The 17377-nt window shown below is 42.8% G+C and overlaps 3 protein-coding genes across 7 annotated transcripts; 2 read left to right on the forward strand and 1 right to left on the reverse strand.

Annotated features, from left to right (window-relative positions):
• The first annotated feature begins 200 nt into the window (after positions 1 to 200).
• On the forward strand, positions 201 to 8076 carry LOC306788570 (uncharacterized protein). Its single transcript, XM_079284141.1, has 10 exons — positions 201 to 282; positions 1642 to 1703; positions 1796 to 2479; positions 2842 to 3480; positions 6126 to 6235; positions 6535 to 6646; positions 6785 to 6857; positions 7034 to 7105; positions 7218 to 7370; positions 7511 to 8076. The coding sequence occupies exons 2-9, from the start codon at positions 1663 to 1665 to the stop codon at positions 7359 to 7361; spliced, it is 1875 nt and encodes a 624-aa protein (XP_079140267.1). The 5' UTR covers positions 201 to 282; positions 1642 to 1662; the 3' UTR covers positions 7362 to 7370; positions 7511 to 8076.
• A 544-nt stretch (positions 8077 to 8620) lies between these two features.
• Positions 8621 to 10979, forward strand: LOC306787883 (uncharacterized protein). 4 transcript variants are annotated; one of them, XM_079283193.1, is made up of 6 exons: positions 8621 to 8750; positions 9086 to 9185; positions 9397 to 9501; positions 9844 to 9961; positions 10075 to 10138; positions 10313 to 10979. In XM_079283193.1, exons 2-6 carry the CDS (start codon positions 9155 to 9157, stop codon positions 10349 to 10351), a joined length of 357 nt encoding a protein of 118 aa, XP_079139319.1. In that variant the 5' UTR covers positions 8621 to 8750; positions 9086 to 9154; the 3' UTR covers positions 10352 to 10979. The 4 variants fall into 4 exon arrangements, with proteins under 4 accessions (XP_079139319.1, XP_079139318.1, XP_079139317.1 ...); XM_079283192.1 differs by lacking the exon at positions 9397 to 9501 and having other exon boundaries at positions 9840 to 9961; positions 10313 to 10393; positions 10639 to 10979; XM_079283194.1 differs by lacking the exon at positions 8621 to 8750 and adding an exon at positions 8867 to 8966.
• A 283-nt stretch (positions 10980 to 11262) lies between these two features.
• On the reverse strand, positions 11263 to 16988 carry lipia (lipase, member Ia). Of its 2 annotated transcripts, none has more exons than XM_079283679.1 (11): positions 16899 to 16988; positions 16322 to 16408; positions 14869 to 15239; positions 14692 to 14800; positions 13706 to 13807; positions 13509 to 13598; positions 13228 to 13395; positions 12923 to 13012; positions 11950 to 12058; positions 11659 to 11832; positions 11263 to 11551 (listed from the first exon to the last, which is right to left on the reverse strand). In XM_079283679.1, the coding sequence occupies exons 2-11, from the start codon at positions 16380 to 16382 to the stop codon at positions 11467 to 11469; spliced, it is 1359 nt and encodes a 452-aa protein (XP_079139805.1). In that variant the 5' UTR covers positions 16383 to 16408; positions 16899 to 16988; the 3' UTR covers positions 11263 to 11466. The 2 variants fall into 2 exon arrangements, with proteins under 2 accessions (XP_079139805.1, XP_079139806.1); XM_079283680.1 differs by lacking the exon at positions 16899 to 16988 and adding an exon at positions 16637 to 16700.
• Between the last annotated feature and the right edge of the window lie 389 nt (positions 16989 to 17377).

Here is a 17377-nt window from a genome sequence, read left to right on the forward strand (position 1 = left end):
CATTCATTCATTCATACCCTTGCTGATATAAATGGGGTACAATTTAATAAGACACATCCTCAACACCCAACAGAAACAGAATATTATGAGGCTAAAAAACCTTCGTGAAAGTGTGTATACCGTGTAGTACACACTCCGAGCCGGTAGGTGGCGCTACATTCTGTCTGACACGTGAACGCTGTGTTGATGAGGGGGCGAGGTAGCTCAGCTGCCACTCCGAAGAGCAGCTCAACTGCGTTGCAGTCGCACGTAGCTTTCATCGAGTCGACGATTTGTCTTTTGGTATGGAGTGAACAAAATTATCAAAATGTCACGTAGTGATATACAAAGTAACGTTTGGGGATTTCTGTTGTCCGACTTGTCCCTGAGATGTTCGAGTGTCTCGCGACGTGACGTAGAGCTCAGTAGAGTTTGGGAGCTAACGTTAATTAGCGGAACGCACACAGGCTAGCTAGCTAGCTAGCTGGTTAGCTCGACCTGCGTTTATTTTTTAATCGCTAAATCTAAGCAAGACCGTCAGATTGAGCTAACGTTGCTTTACTAACGTCACTGTTGTACCCACTACTGCAGCCAAGGGCTTGTTCGTCACCCACGTGAAGAAAACAGTGACTGTCGTGTTATTTTCTGAGCTAGCTAGTGGTCAGTAAGTTAGCTAGCACCAAAAATGGAAGCACGCGCTTGCCCAGATCCCTCACCAGGATTTAGAGATCAAGTGCTGAAACTGAACCCACTGCGGCCATAGGGACACATTCAAGCTAAACCAGCTCGAAGCTACCTTTACGTCCATTTTGGTTACTGGGCTTACTTTGATTTTGACTAAGATCTTTCGTCTGATAACGATCTAGAGTAAACGATGGGCCAGTCTGATTTACATTTTAGTATCGAGGACACAAATATGAGCATGTAGAAATATGTTTTCGTGTATCTTTTATTTAGTTCTCTCTTCTGTGGATTTCAGGCCCACTGTAGTTGCATCGTGGCATTTACATATTGTCAATACAAAGTATTTAGGAGTCTGTTGCAATGAGTCGTCTCTGTTTATCTGTGGATGTACTGATTAGGTTAGTTAAGTGAGTGGACCTTTGTCTCCGACTGATAGATTACATATTGCTGTGGGTTGTCTTTAGATATTTTAAACCTTTTGAAAACTGTTGAAAGAAAATGCACTTTGAACTATTCATTTTTGTGATTGTTACAATTTTTAATGCAGCTTGAATACTATTAGTATACACTTTACAATATAAAAAGTCGAATTTAATGTAAGTTATATCCATTGTGATAAGTTCTAAACCAGCATTTTAACTTTTGAATAGTATTTAAATGATATAAGCGCTTTTGCTTGTTTCATACCATCAATTTTAAACCGTATGTACTTGTGAATATTGATCATCTCCAAAGTACAATGTAGTTTTTGTTATTTGACTGCAGTTTACAAGCACTGGATTGCTGTTTAATATGCATTATGTTATATTAACTTTAATTGATGACCCAGCTTGTCTAAAATATGAATGAGATAAAGAGAACAAGAAATAGATGGTGACGATGGAGTCAGGTCGGCTCAAAGATTGTGGTGTTTACGAATCTAGCATTATTTCTACCTAAGGCTGCCAAGACTCAATATGTTTTCTTTTTTCTTAATAGATTATTCACTCACTTCCCAAGATGGTTCGATCACATTTTGGACCACCTCGCTTGAAGCCCAGGTAATGTCCCCTTGGTGCTCTGTTCATGATTTGTAAATCTTTATACAATGTGTCGTGAACTAAAAGTGTTTGTTTTTCGTGTGTCCTATCAGACCTTACGGAGACGGTCACGGCATTGGACCTAATGACGGGAATTTCAACCCTCATTCCAAAAATCGAAGAGATGTCCAGGGCTACCCAGCAAAGGCCCCTTTTCACTGGAGAGATTCCAGAGGTAGAGGACGTCCCCCAGTAGTCAAAAGAGCCCCCCTGATGGGAGAACAAAGGGAGCCACGTTTCAATCACTGGAGGTCCCAGAATCAGGATTCCTTTCAATCGTACCCTCCCAAAATGGAACCCCACCACAGCCAGAGGAGGCCGTCTCCATTCAGGCAGAATCGCTCCCCTCATGTCCAGCACCACTCGTCCTCTCGCAGCCCTGCACAAGGATCCCAGAGTCAAAGGGGCCCGCCTATCCACGGCCACCCCTCAGGTCACAGGTCGCCCTCCCCGAGACATTTTCGCAACCACCCAGCTGACAGGAGGCCCGGCTCGGCACCAGCCTTCCGGGGGTCTTTCAGGGGCTCCAAAAGGCAGCCCGGTTTTCAGGAGCAGCGGAGTCGAGACCCTCGTGGGAATTACAGTCCCAGAGAAAGGCCCTATGAGCACTCAGGTCACGGCATGAAGCGCTGGAACGAGGCCGGAGCGTTCTCTCATCCACACAATGGAGAACACGGGCCCTCTGGTTCACAGAGGAACCCCAGAGAGATGCATGGCAGAGGCTCATGTCCAGAGAGGTACAGGAGTGAAGCAGCAACCCCAGCTGGGTAAAATTATTAAAAGAGGAGGCCTGAAGCTGTCCCAGTCCTCCCAGTCACTGGGGTCGTAATGATTACCTCTACTCTACCCCAACTCGTAGTTATTAGAGGGGATTAATGGGGGTCTGATGTAAATGTGGTTTCACCTGCCATTGAGAGGAGTGTTGCATTGTAAATGCTCTTTGAAAATTTACTTCTCCTACCTGTTTCATTCTGTCATGGCATTATGAAGAGGCTGCATTAAGATAAAAGTTTTTTTTTTTTTTAAGTTCCGCCTCCCACTAAACATGGCAATGGATCTATCGTTGTAATGATTTCTCTATTGTTTGATGGATGTGCAGGTGGTCATCTGAGCAAGACTCCAGGCGGCAGCGTGGTCCGGTGGAGAGGCAGGGCAGCAGATCCCACAGTAGAGAGAGGGCACAGGATGTCCCTCATCCGCCCCCCTTCAGAGCCCCCTCGTGGAAAGGGGGCCCGTCGCCATCGTCCTCCTACCACAGGAACCCTCAGGAGAGGCAAGTGGCGGGACCCCGCAAGAGGAGGATATCGGACATCAGCATGCCCTCGCCAGACCCGGCACTGGAGCTCGGCAATCAGAAACAACCGCGAAGAGAGAGGCCCCAGCTGCTCAGTATTCCCAGGCCGTTCGGTGGTAAACCTGTGTCTCTTAGGGATAGAAGTTACCCGGTTAAGGACAGACAAGTCCAAGCAGAGTCCCTCATGAGGCTCAGAATACCAACGTCCGTGAGACCCAGGCCCCGCCTGGACGACCCCGCCGCGCCGGAAAATGACGGCTCTGTTCTTGCCAACCGGAAGAGACGCTTCCAGGCAAATGCAGGTCCCCTGAAAAAAGTGGAGCCGAGGAGAGGCAACCCACAGCAGTCACCCCCCCGAGAAGAAAGCAATGCCAGCAAGTCCTCGAGAGACTCTGATTCAGGCAAAGAACAGGTGGAGTCTCGCCGGCCCCTGAACACACACAGGTATGGTATTTTCCTTCTAGCACTGTTCGCAGGGGCTTGATGATGATGATTAGGAAGTCAAGAAAGAATGTCTCTATGTGAAGGGGGTGCCAGCTGTGGAGAATGGAGATATCGGGATGAGCTATATGTGCAACACTGATTCAGTTGATGAGAAACTGAAAAAAGGTTTTCAAATGCCTCCCTGCTGCCCGATGTTACAAAGTATCTTCCTGAGAAGTGGGCTGAAGAGAGAGAGAGAGAGAGAGGGCGATAAAGCCAACGTGTTTAAAACCCGACAAATGTTTAATACCCTCGATGACGAGTGTGGAGAAATAGTTGATCTGGGCTGTTGAAGGATTCCTCCCTTTTGTCGGCATTAAGCTTGAAAGAAGTGCTCTTCGGTATGTTGTGAAGACTCCTTCCTCCTCGTTAGAGAACACATTGAAGCTGAAGGTGCAACGCGTAGTGTAAAACAGTCTGGAAAACAAACACACGAAAAGGACTCCGTTTTAACCGCTTATGGCGAAATTGCCGCGATGGCCCTTTAAAACCATTGGCAACATGTCAGCCAATCGTGGACCACGGAAAAAGTGATGCATAACTAACTGCACTAACTAAAACATGAGGCTGCAAAGTTACAAGTAAATGGCGTGGTTGATCGTGGGATTTGTATCATTACAATATCAAGATGGACGACGTGATCGTTGACAAAGAAGATGACAAAAGCCAACAGAGGGATTTCTATTGAAGGCCATAACTAGCCACCATCACAGTTAGATGACAACGTCCACCTGCATTCATTTTTACTGATAAATTAAGTGATCCATAACTCCATAACCATTGTTTATGCACATTAAGTTACCAAAAATGAAACGTAATTTTGTGATAGACTTAAAAAAAGTTACAAAAACAAACATTCTAAAGCCAAGACGAATGCGTCGGCAAACGATTGATCTTTTTTGATTAATACAGCACATTAATCACCATATTCAGGTTTTTTTTTTTTATCCTCACACATCCATTAAATGTGCACCTACGTGCACACATGCATCCTGGACTCTTGAGTCATGCCAAATTTTAGTTTGGCAAAAAAAGAATAGAAGACTGTTCTGTACCACCTGGTGTTTGAATCCTTGTGTACGTCCAAAATTCCCCTTCGGCAGAACGAAGAGGAGCTTAACTACGACTTCATACTGTGCAGCCGAGTCTTGGAGCTGTTTTTTTGCTTCTCTGCAGTTCTCGTGAGAACTTCAAGGACACATTCAGACAACCGTGTCAGAGCTGGAGAATTTTGATGAAACGCACCGGGCCCCCACGTCAAACCTGCGACCATAAAGCAGTTATTTGGCCGCCTCTGTTGTTATTATTACAACGCCTGCAGTGAAACGGGCCTTGATGTGACAAACTTAAATGGCGGAAAGAACCAAAGACCACATCAAGCTCTTAAAAAAATGACAAGACAGACCCGAGAGATTTAAAGTAGACGAGAACGAGATGAAAGAATCCCAACTTGATACGACATGGACGGAAGGAAGCAAGATCAGTTTGGTGCTGCCGGGTTCTTACTGCATTGGGTCTGGACCCCACTGGTCGGCATGTGCCGTCATCGGTTCCTAAATCTAATCTGACGTGACCTAAATGTAATGTTCAGAGGTGCACACCATCAGCCTGAAGTCAGAGTATTCAGTAGCCGCTTTACAAAGTCTCATCCAAACCTTCACATGTCAACCTGCGAAGACATTGATGATGGACAAAAGATGTTCTCAGTCAATTCTCTGCTCTTAACGCCACTGTAACCTGAAACTACTACATGAAGAGGACTGCGCCGGCCCCTTGGCTGTGATTTTACAACAGAACCAATCAGATGGTCACCTTTATTTAATCCCCGCCTTTTCCTAAATCATGCCCCCCAAACGTAAGATGAATAGGAGATATTAAGGACTAGAAGTCTCCCTTGTGGGCACTACGGAGGCTGTGGTCAGTTGCCTTGAAACCTGGACTTGTTCACAGGCAGACCAACACCGGATCATCTCTTAAAACCGCCGCACGACGACAACAAAGAAGCTGTTAATCCGACACGAGCACCCGCCTGGAAATGGACAGCAATTCACTTCGGAGCCACTCGAATCACATGAAACCCTTTGGATGACTAAAGGTCGAAGACAACTCAACGAACTAGGAGCGACCCGATGACAAAGTTCAGAAAAACAAAGTGTCGGTCCGACCGTGAAAACAAAGCATTGTCCTCCTGTGCTCCTGAGAGGGAGGATAGAAGATACGGTGATGTAGATCGATATCTAAAAGCCCGCTCTAACGATCACTGAGTAAATGAAGAGGGCTCAGATTGATTCAGGGTACAAAAATAGGAGTAAAGAAGCATGGACATTCCATGGTTTTTGTAAGTACCCATGTGATGCTTGGCTTTATTGATAATTTCTCTGCCTGCAAAACAGTGCTGTTCATTACTGGTTTAAACTGCTTCTAAGAATTAAGCTGATTTTATGTTTTTACTTGCAATCCGTTCTCTTTTAAACCTCAAAACCTGTTTTGATGTTGATGTATCCAGGCCAACATTGAAGATGTTCATACACTGATATAGGTGTCACGTGATACCGGCAAAAGGAATGCTGATGTCGTTAACGCGTCCCTCGCTAATCCCTCCTCAGGTCTTCTTCTCCCATAGAGAAGCGTGACCTCGTTGTTCTGTCCCACTGGCCTCCCGGGCCGATCTCCTCCAAGGACGACTTGCCGACGAAGGATCACAGCCCGAAGAACGGTGAGTTGTTTCTGTTCTCGTGTGACCAGAGGCCTGTGTTTGTGACGTTGTTTTGATATCATGATTCATATCACTTTCCTTTCCATATACATTCCTTTATTCTGTAGATACATATTCTGTTTAGATACAGGTTTATTATTGGAATCAGAAACAGTTTATTGCAGTTTGTTTGCACATCGAAGGAATGATTAGTTTGGTGATTGGTGCAAAACAATAAACAATAGTATAAAGACATAATGAAAAATATGTCTGTTGATTAAGTTTATTTATTTTGTCTTTCTTTCTTTTTCTTCTTGTAGACCGCAGTTCAGATCAAGAGGCCACAACGAACAGCCGACTCTCAAAGACGAACGATTCCAGATCGCCGCCTGAAGACCGCAGACAGGGCTACATGGACAAGAGGGTGTTCAGGTACGTTTCATACAGTCAGTGTTGTCTCCGTGTTTGAAACAAGTTTATCATTTATTAAGAACAGCGTTTCCAGTGGGTGAAATGCAAGCTTTATGCCTCCTGTGTCCTGTTTCTGATGTTCCTTTTACGTCTTCGCAGGCCTTTTAATATGATGCAGGACAGCTACAGACCCGGGAGGCCCTTCAGGAGACCAGGACAGGGACCCATGCAGGTGAAACAACTGTTGCATACGTCTGTGCAGAGCTTGTGCCTCTCTGTGATCTCTGTCACACTTTTGAAATGTTTCATTGTATTCAAGTGTTTTGCAAAAGCAAATATGACTAAAAGAAAGCAAGTGAGTGAGTTGAGAGATAAATAATTTACATACTGTATCATTTTGTTTTACAGAGACCACGGTTCCCCGGTGGTCCCAGGAAGATGGGCCCTGAACTGTCTGGAAATATTAGAAGACCTCTCATGGTACGCATGCCCTCCTCAGAGATCACTCCGTTCTTTTTTGGAAGTGTGAAATGGACTCTGCTTTTCTAAATGACGAATATTTAAATTTAAACTTTTTTTTTTTTTTTTTAAGGAGAGCTTAGTGACACGTCCCTTCCCAAACCAGAGGCCAGTGTTCAGAAAGAGTCACTACATCATGTCCAAATACCGCAGCATGAGAGTGCAGCGTCAGCAGCGAGCGCCGTACAACCGAGGGCCCAACCAGCAGCGCTGGTGATGACCTCTGGTGAGTTTCCATCACGTGAGGCCGTTTACTGTCAACAGTGGATAGTTGTCCACCTTCAGGCCATAAGTAGGTCTGTTATTTATTCTGGATTCATCACAACAAAGCGATCTATAATTTGATTCTTCTTCTTCTTCCCACAGTCTGCAGACAGGATACGTCTTCGTCATCCATCTCTTCTCTGCTGGGTGGACTGCACAAACCTCTCTCTCATTTCAAATCCCCACCTGACTGTATATTGTGGAAGTGTTGTCGCTTACATTTGTTCTCTGGTACAAATGTTTCATTTGCATCTTTAAGGTATCGCAGTATTTTTGTTTTTGGGTATTTGTGACTTATGCCATTGCGTTGTATTGTTCTGATCTTTCTTTGTTCTTGAGTGTAATTATTTAGGAGTGCCGCCTGTGGTCTTGGCAGACTTTGTTTTACTGTGAGAATACAATGAGATAGTTTTAGCTTTTTTTTTTTTCCTTTTTCTTCTTTTTTTTTGTCTACCAGCAGGAATCGATTTCAGGTCTGTGAAGTCCAAGAAACGTTCACTTTAGAATGTCACCCGAACTGTCTGTAAAGACTGATCACATGAAATGTCCTGTTTGATTGATGGGTGTGTTGATTAGACTCAGCAGCTTGTCCACTGACACTTAGCTACTACTTGTATCATCACATGTTCAGTTTATTGTTACTTGAAATAAAACCAAATTTAACACGCTCTTTTTGAGATTGTCTTTTCACTTATTAGATTTTGACAAAAGATAAATGAAATAATACTGTAAGAATCAAAGCTGTAAAACAGGTTTCTAAACCTTATCCGAGCAGTAAAATCTTAACTCTGGCAATTCATTTCTATTCTATTTTTTGGAAATAATTGACCGCTTTATTCCCTAACTTTTAAGGGAAACTGACCTGAACACGAATGGTCAAAATTGAAGCAGAGAGAAATCCCAACATTCTCATTTATTAAGCTGGAATCAGAATAGTTGGTGTTTAATAATTGACAATCATTTAATCGTTGCATGTGTAAAAACAGTGGAGTGTTCCTCTTTATGAAGAGCTGAGGAAAGCCTTTCAAAACACTTCCTGAGATTTCACAATAAAAGCAAATCATCACCCTTTCTGCTTTCTGTCTGTTCCCGATTTAAACGTCACTTGTGTAACTGTGCTCTGGTTCGTCCCTTTAAACGCACCCCTCGCCCTTCAGCCTGTGACGGCCTCTCTGCTCTGCCCCAGTGATATTTGGGGAGCAGAGTGGAGCTAAACTGAGCCCTGACGGCAGGCTACCCCTCCGCATCACAACATACCCTGCTGACCACAGTGGGTTACAATGGACGGTGTCGCGTTACCACAGACGCTGCTGTATCTCAGCGGTCTCGCCGGCCAAACAAGGTGAGCGTGTGCCCCAGATCCTTGACTGTAACTGACAATAATCTGGTTATTTGTGAACTAAAGATTGTACAGTACATCATCTGTGACTGTGCTCTTTTTCTTTGCATTGGTCCCAGCATGTTGCACATTTGTTTTCTCTGCTGTGGCATGAGAGAAACAGCTGCCTCTCGTGTACCACCCACACGTGGTTTCCACTTCGATAAATCTGAGGATAATGTACGAACTGAAGAGCACATGTAATATTTGTATTGCCATTATTTTTCGAAAAGGTGTAGCATGATTGTTGTGAGGCTAAGCGTCTGTTGATTTCTGCTCCTCTGACTTTTTATTTGTAGATGTAGACTTAAAGACTCTGCAGGTTTTTCTGTCTTTCACTCTCTACACTTGTATTCCCCTCTGTCACGATGGGCAGCTATAGCTCAGCCCTCATTCCTGGTAAGCCTCGCAACTATTCTCGTTACAACTATCTGTTGCACCATACTTTGAAACACGACCATGCTTGAATGCTGCATGTTAATGCAGGCCTTGGAATCACAAAGATGTAGGTTTACTGCTGTGAAACTGGCCGATATTCTCCACAGTGATTTAAATACGGTCCAGCTTCTGCGAGGTGTGCTTTAACATTCATTCTCCGTTTCTCTCAAAGACCCCGAAGAGTTTAATTCAGTTGTGTCGCTCGCGGAGAAGCTCAATGAGCAGGTAGCTCATGTTGCAGACGAGAGGTTACAGTCAGAGCTTCAGACTCTGGCAAGTATACACCTTTTAACAATAGAATTGTTAGATTGTCCAGATACACACCACTGTCATAGCTTGGCTCACTGTAAGGAAGTGTGTGTGGTCTGGTGTGTCCCACCTGTCCTTGAGATAAATTTAACTTTTCTTCAGCTGCCTCACACACACAGCAGTGAAGGATATCCAGTGTAACTCCGTACTCAATACAGGGTTAAAAAGTACTTTAGTTTAATGAATATGAATAATTTCTTTACATACATTGGGGAAAGTACCCTTTAAGCAGCAGCACCCAAAAGTGTGGCCATGCAGTCCTTCACCTCCCTGTTACCAAAGGCTCTCTCTGCTGTACTACATCAGGCAGCTCCTCCAGGCCTCAACTCCGACCGCCCGCCGAGCAGACATCCTCCGAACCTGGAACAGCTGCAGACGGACCTGAGAGACCTGAGGGACCAGTTTGAGCTGATGAAGACTCAGCACAAGTACGTCTCTTTTTAAAATGTAATCTCTGTCTTTTTACCTGCCCTGCCTCGGCCCATTAAGTTCACTGCGTCACTGCCTTCTGGCACTAATCTGACTAAATCTTGTGCTCCAGCAAAGAAATCAAACTGCTGATGAATGAGCTCGATGAGGAGAAAAGGATTCGCTTGACTTTGCAGGTATACCGCAAGAAGAAACAAAGGAATTCAAGAGAATGTTGTTTTGTTCTTCTATGTTATTATGAATAATATATAAAAAAAACAGTGTGGCTGTTGGCATATTTAAGGTGACTATTAGATCATCTTTTTTGCACACTGCACTCATTGTTTGATTTTTGTTTTGTTTTGTTCTAGATGGAGATTCAACGTATGAAGAAGCACATGTCTAAATGAGTGGAGTGGAGAACGTCTCCATTATCAAAGACGCACTTAAAGGTCCTGTTGTACACTTATCTGATCAATTATATTTTTCAAATTTTTAGAAAAATACTCCTCACTCCTTTTTGATTAGAAAAACATTTTTGCCCGGGTGGAACATTTCTGGAGTGGCGAATGGGTCGGCCTAAAAGAGCTGAATGTTTTAATGATGAGGCACCGTGGGAGCAGAGTGTCTGTTGACCGTTATCTCTGGAAATGAGCAGGTCACTGCTCTGTTGTAATAGTTTTGTATATCTCTGTAGATGGACTCTGAATAACTGCAGCATCTACAGCATCCTGTGGTGGGGGAAATGTTGTCTAAGTTGTCTCCAGGTTTTCACGAAGAGAAAAAATGTGTTTGTTTTTTTTGTTTCCCATGACTGTTGGCATGAATATGTATCGTACATCATCACTGATGAATTGGTTTTCAATAATTTGTTCGTTATCCAACTGTGTGGAGGCACAAACATGAAGCTTCTTTCCTATTTTGGGTGCATTTCATTTTCAAAAATGTAAATTCGCCTTTTGATCGTACAAACAATGTATTGACCAAGCTTGTCAATATGATGGTGGGGAATTAATTAAACATGTTTCCGGTTATTGACTTAAGATTTTATTAATGATTAAGGACGCATCCATACACACAAATAAATATTAGTAACTAGTGATGTTATATGTGATCGAGGAAACGTCCTCTAGAACACAAGTGCAGCACTTTTTATGGAAAGAGTCATTCATCAGTATTAGTTCAGGAATGTAATGTGTAAAACCAGGATCGCTTTAGTTGAAGTCTCAACATCCATTACTGAGATAACGTGTCATCATAAGTCATTATGAGATGAATTTATTTTTCAATTCGAAAAGTCCAAGTCACCTTACAAATGAAATGCAAATAAATAACGTTTTTATTTTCTCTTAAAAACACATGTACATCATAAAGTATATTACATTTAATTTTTAGAAAAGATCACAATGCAGCCACATTAGTTTTTTTTCTTTACAGTCTTTCTTTCTTTTACAATCCTGGAGGGACTGAATCTCTGCCAGCACGAGCAAAGTTTAAAATGTTTGACATGGTGTCGAGTTTGGTCTCAGAAGTTGGACTCTTCACAGGGAACTGGCCTGAAGGAGACTTCTTTGTCCTGCTGCAGCAGGATGTCGTATCGACAGAGAGGCCTATAAAAGGACAGAGTCAGCATTACTAAAGTGAAAACGCTTCAAATTCAAATAGATCAAATTTCCAAAAGAAATTACACATTTTTAATAAACCTCGTGTTGCACACCTCTCCTCGCGTTCCAGATGTGTGAGACGGATTCGGAGGACACGGAGCTTATATTTGGGCTTCAATGCATTCCCAGTGGAGAATTTGAGAGACACTTCTTTCACCGACTGAATGTCTTTGTCAAACTGGGCCAACAACGTGGTCTCTGTGTACTTCTTGAACTCTGATGCTTTACTGATGTAAAAACCAAAAAAAGAGACATCACTGAGAGAAAGCAGCAACAGGAGGACACAGAGAAGTCATGCGGGATTATTTGCTACAGAATTCAGGATAAATAAAGTGAAGACTTACTGGTCAATGGTTGCCACTGCTTCTTTACCGTTGCTGTGAAGTTTAACCGTGATGTATCCAAAACGTAAATCCTCGTTCCATATCATCACCTCCACCCTGTAGTTTGTCCCTGTCATCAAAAAACAAGACATCCATTTAAAAACTTTTATATACATAAACATGTCTTTAAAAAGGCATAATGTTGAATGACATAATCCTGTCAGATGAAATTGGAATTATTTTTTTATTTTATACTCATTAACATTTAGCCACAGGTGGTTGCAGGTGCAGCTTTCCAAATAGAGTTGAATGCCATTAATGTGGGACACATTTGCATTTCGTAAAAATAAAAAACATCGTTTCGTTGATTGCAACCTACTACAAACCACTAGATGCCACTAAAACTTCAGTTCAATTTTATTTTGATTATGTCTAAACTGATGCTGCATTTCCAGTGTGAAGGGAAGATAGATGATTCGGAAAATCAAACCTGTACATACAGGAGTGTGTGTGTGTGTGTGTGTGGGCCCACATGAACATTTGAAACATCATCCATCCTATGAAGGTCATGAAGAGATCCCTTTCTAATGAGGTCATCTGAAGCTAAATTGAGGCTTTGGCAGTATGAGGTAGAAAAATCAGTTTTCCAAAATTCCCTCACTGCCCGATGAAACAAAGAGAGGGGCTTTCACACTGAGAAGACTTGGACTTTGGAAGATAGCTGCTAGATTTGATTTACTCCTTTTAGTTAGGAAGGGATCTCACAGATAAAACACATTTCTGTTAGCTGGCCTTGTTTTGCATTTTATTTACTTTTTTCTTTAAATCCTCTGACCAGGTCTGCTTTTAGAGAAGTGTTAAACATTTGCAACTTTTACCATTTTCGTATTTGATATGCAGCTTAATGTGAATCTCTTAAAACATGAATAATATATGTGGATGAAGTGAAGTTTTTAAGCATTATGATGATGATTATTAGTGTTCTGTTACTTACTGCAGAACGGAGAGACTGTATTTGTGGTGAAGAAGGTTTTTGTTTGGCCCAGCGTCAGCAGCACATCTCTCCACTTTGTCACATCGTACCCTGGATTTGAGTGAAACAGCCGCATCAGATCTCACCCATGTAGAAAGACCATCACATGACTTTATTTTAATCTAGACCATAAATATCTAGAATGCTTCAAGATGCATTTATTTATTGTTGATATCTATTTCGTTGAATGATTCAAATAACAGTGTTGGACATGTTTATTTTTCAATGTGTGTTCTTCATTACGAAGCGATAGTTAAAGCACCAACCAAAGACAGGACATCCAGCAGCACCAAAGCGGTCACAGCTCATGCAGTGACCATCCAGGAAGTCCTTGTAGGAGGTGCAGGGGTAGGCCCTGCTGGCACAAGTCCCATGGAAAGAGTCGAAGAAGAGAAACACTGACCTCTGATGGTCGCATTTAAAATAGGCTCCTCCTGCACAGGGGTAAGTCAGAATTGTTACCACACAGCTTTGTTCCATTTCTTATAATACAAATCCGTGTGCGTGATTATAAATCCAACTTCAACCATTATTTTACAGACCTTACCAGATAAGATGGTCCTTGGGCAGCCGGGTTGGTCCGCTCCACCATTAGCATAGAAATCAATGTGACCCAGAGGTTCTCTGAAGCCCAGGGCTGCATAAGTCGTGACATGATTAATATGAATAACTTACATAACAAATTCAAAACGATTGCAAATAACTGAGTGAACATATGACACAGTATTTTTTAGTTGAACTGACAATCCATGTCCGTGTGCAGGACATCGACAAACTGGGCGTCTGTGGGGTCCAGGCGGTCCTCTGGAAGAGTGCCAGTGAACTGAGGCCCAGCTGGATCCAGAGCTGCAAACATCACATGAGTAGATCTCAGCAGAGCTTCACGTTTATTCTCAAACCAAACATTAGCCGATGGGAGCTAGAAAAAGCATGCTTGGGCGGACTGAATTTCACCTGAATGTAATGATTTAGACATCACTCTGACAAACGAGTATTGCTCTTTTCGAGGCATATTTCGTTATTTGTCACACAGAGGTGATTTGATACCTTCATGTCTGGTTTATGTTTTATATGACTGAACTCCAGATGTGCTGCTGTGGATATCTGTGGTCACTGACTCTGCTCAGATGGCCAAAACCTGATCGATGATTTGTGGCTACAACTCAACAACTCAACCTTCATACCCAACATCTGACAAACTGTCAGCAAGGACTTTGCCACTCTGTGTTCGTAGTTGCTTGTTATGTTAGCAATTTAAGACTTAAAGTTCATTTGAGTGTCACAACTACAATGCAATATTCTAAGCACCTCAGCCAAGTGCCAACAACTATCATTTTCATGACCTGATAAGTCAGTTATGTAACTCATTAAATTGTGGTGACATTATGTGCAGTATTTCTTCTACTGATGTAGATGTCAACTAACAAAAAAAAAACGCAAAATCTTACCAAGTATACTTGTCTAATTACTTGTCAAAATATGAATGTAAGACACGATCACCTAACAAGTCACTCCAATGAGATATAGGGACGTGTCTTTAGACAATGCATATTGAATATCCTGCTTTGTCGTTGTGTCTGAAGGAAACATTTGAAGTTTGAATTATGATCATTATCATTGTTGTGCTGTTTGACAATGAACTCTGGCACTTTCCTCTTTCCTACATCTGAGGGGTTTGTTGAAAGATTGTTCTGAGAGATAAATGTGAGTTTGAAAGTGCACACTCTTACCTGTAATTCTTCCAATCAACCCATTCAGTTTGGCGCCTACGAAGCCTGATATATGAGCCCCAAGGCTGACTCCGATCATGTGGATGGAGCTCAGAGAGGCGCCGTGCCTCTGAAAAAGAGCGGCCATTAGTCTTGTTACACACAACACATCAGATGGTCACAGAGAATGTCAAATACCTGCATCATTTCAATGAACGCGGTGAGGTTGTCGGCTGCCTTGTGCGTGTTCTCCACTGCCTTGAAATAATTGACATTAGCAGCTCCGTGGTTCCAGTCCACCACGATGACATTGAGGTCTGCCCTGGCCAGCAGCAGCTCCGTGAACTTCTGCATCCACCCCGGTGGAGATCCAGTTGGCCGATACCCATGAATGATGAAGGTGGTCGGTCTGGACGAGTTAAACTGGGGATGTGCGGACAGGTCGGTGTGGGACACCAGTGTGCCACAGGTGCCATTATCCCTGGTGTATAGCAACAACCTGGTCTTGAGGCTGGTTCCAATGATCGCGTGACTGACATCTAGATCTGAAAATTCTTCACATCTCTGAGCTGGAAGTGATGGTGAGGAAAACAGAAGGAGCAGAGAAAGGTGTATTTGGTTAGGGGAGGATGACAAAAGAATATCCTGCAAGAGACATTGACCATTTTGACCTGAAACTCTTTTACATTTTTCATTTCTTATCATCCAAAGTTCCTGGCATCATCAGTGACATATTCCCATGTATGACTCAGTGTGGGAGTGTTCAATGCGGCACAAGGTTGAAACTCAATTCTACCGAAGCTTCTCCCACCAGACACGTCATGAACAAGTTAAACTGGGAAGCAACACTGAGCTCAGTGGAACTGATACATCTTGTTCGGGTTTGTGGACCAATACGCAAAATGCAGACAATTCACATCAAGTAGCTCACTGACGCATCTCCATGTGGTTATGACAAAAAACGTATGATCAGCCACAATCAATCACATGGCGTGGTGGTTTGTAGTTAAGACGTGGCTGTGCTCAAATTATCACAGTAACGTTTGGAACAAACCAGCCACAAAAGCAAGAAAGACTGTGATGTGTGTTGCTTCATTCAGTAGCATTAGACAATCTGATAACATGTCAGTTATCAAGCTACATAATAACGGAACAAAACAACCAATCGACGTTCAAAAAAGAAACATCCCTCTCTGTTCCTGCTAACAGTCTGCGAAGCAAATTAAACGATGAAGTGTTACAACAGGATAAAGTCTCATTTTCTATTGTATTTCTATAGCATGTGAACTATCTGGATTGTTGCTTTTCTTGCTAAAAAAACATTCTTCAACATTTGATTATTGACAAAAAAAAAACAGCACTCAAATGAAGAAGTATGTAAAGTTCTACTGAGATGGAAGAGTAGCTTCGTGTTTAAGAAAAGCCATCAGCTGTTCTCAGCAACTGTTACACAATAACTGTGGTTTTCCATGTACGTACATCACTGTCGCATGGCTGCACGTCTATCAGCTGAGAGACACGTTTATGTTAGTTCTTCAAATGTTGCTTATGGAGTACAGTTGCTTTACACTTGTTGACAACAGCGGCTGTGTGTTAGTGTGTGCTTGTGCACATATATTTACTTTTCAAAGTTGTTAGCGTTGGGCTTTACCTTTGCATATCTGAACAGTTATCGGCAGGACGAGCAGTGTCAGATATTGCCACAGGAACATGCTTTACACCAGCACGTGTAAATGATCTGCAGGCAGAGATATCAGTCAGACCATAAAAATACACCAGTCAGACAACATTTGGCCCGTAGTAATAAGAACAGAAATTACACAACAAGCACCACAACACAGGGAGAATACTGTTCAAACCCTTCAGGTGGCTCTCTGACGCCACAGGCTGCAGTTTTGTTTTTGCTCTGAATGCAAATCTCACAGGACGAAAGCAAAGCTAAGAGGTCAGTTGATCATCTACTTACCTTCCAATGGTATGATTGAGTAGATTGTTAGTGCCAGACGATAACTTGAACATCTGATTTTCTAACACCCACCTCCAGTGAGTAATCTCGACCAATGATATCGTGATTGTAAGCGAAACTGAAATCTGCAGAAATCTGGTCTTTCTTCTGCTGCAGTAGAAACCTCATGTTTACTCAGTGTTCAGTGTCTTCCTTAGATTTGAACTGAACACATTTGACAACAACCAGAGAGCATAAAATGTAACTCTTATCAGAGGCTTACCTTTGCCGTAGGATAATATTTCCTGTTCTGGTTAAAGGTCCAGAACATTACAGGTCATTTGTACCTCCACATATTTGGGCAGTGTTCACTTCAGGAAGTGAGAGGTGGTACAGCAAAGCAATACTCCCGTGCTGCATGCTCTCACGAGGATAACCACACCCCTTGCCCCGGGTCATTGTGTTGCAGGTGAAACATTCCTTAGAAGTCACTCCTGGTTCCCATGTGTACTAAAAACCAGTTATGCGAGTTTCTTGTGTCTCTCTCGATCATTTGCTCTGTAAAAACAGCCCAGTCTCTGTTTATTGTGCCCATCCTTATTCATGAGCAAGACATCAGAGGGAAAGTGAAACATATTTTGGGCATTTCCAAGACTGTGTCACTGTTGCAGAGGAGAACATTCCACCCCAAAATAACCAGTCAGACTCAGGCTCTGCTCACCTTGAGACAGTAGACTCCACTGACAGTTGCCAGATGTTGCG

The sequence above is a fragment of the Melanostigma gelatinosum genome (genome assembly GCF_949748355.1).
Source record: "Melanostigma gelatinosum genome assembly, chromosome: 14".
NCBI lineage: Eukaryota > Metazoa > Chordata > Actinopteri > Perciformes > Zoarcidae > Melanostigma > Melanostigma gelatinosum.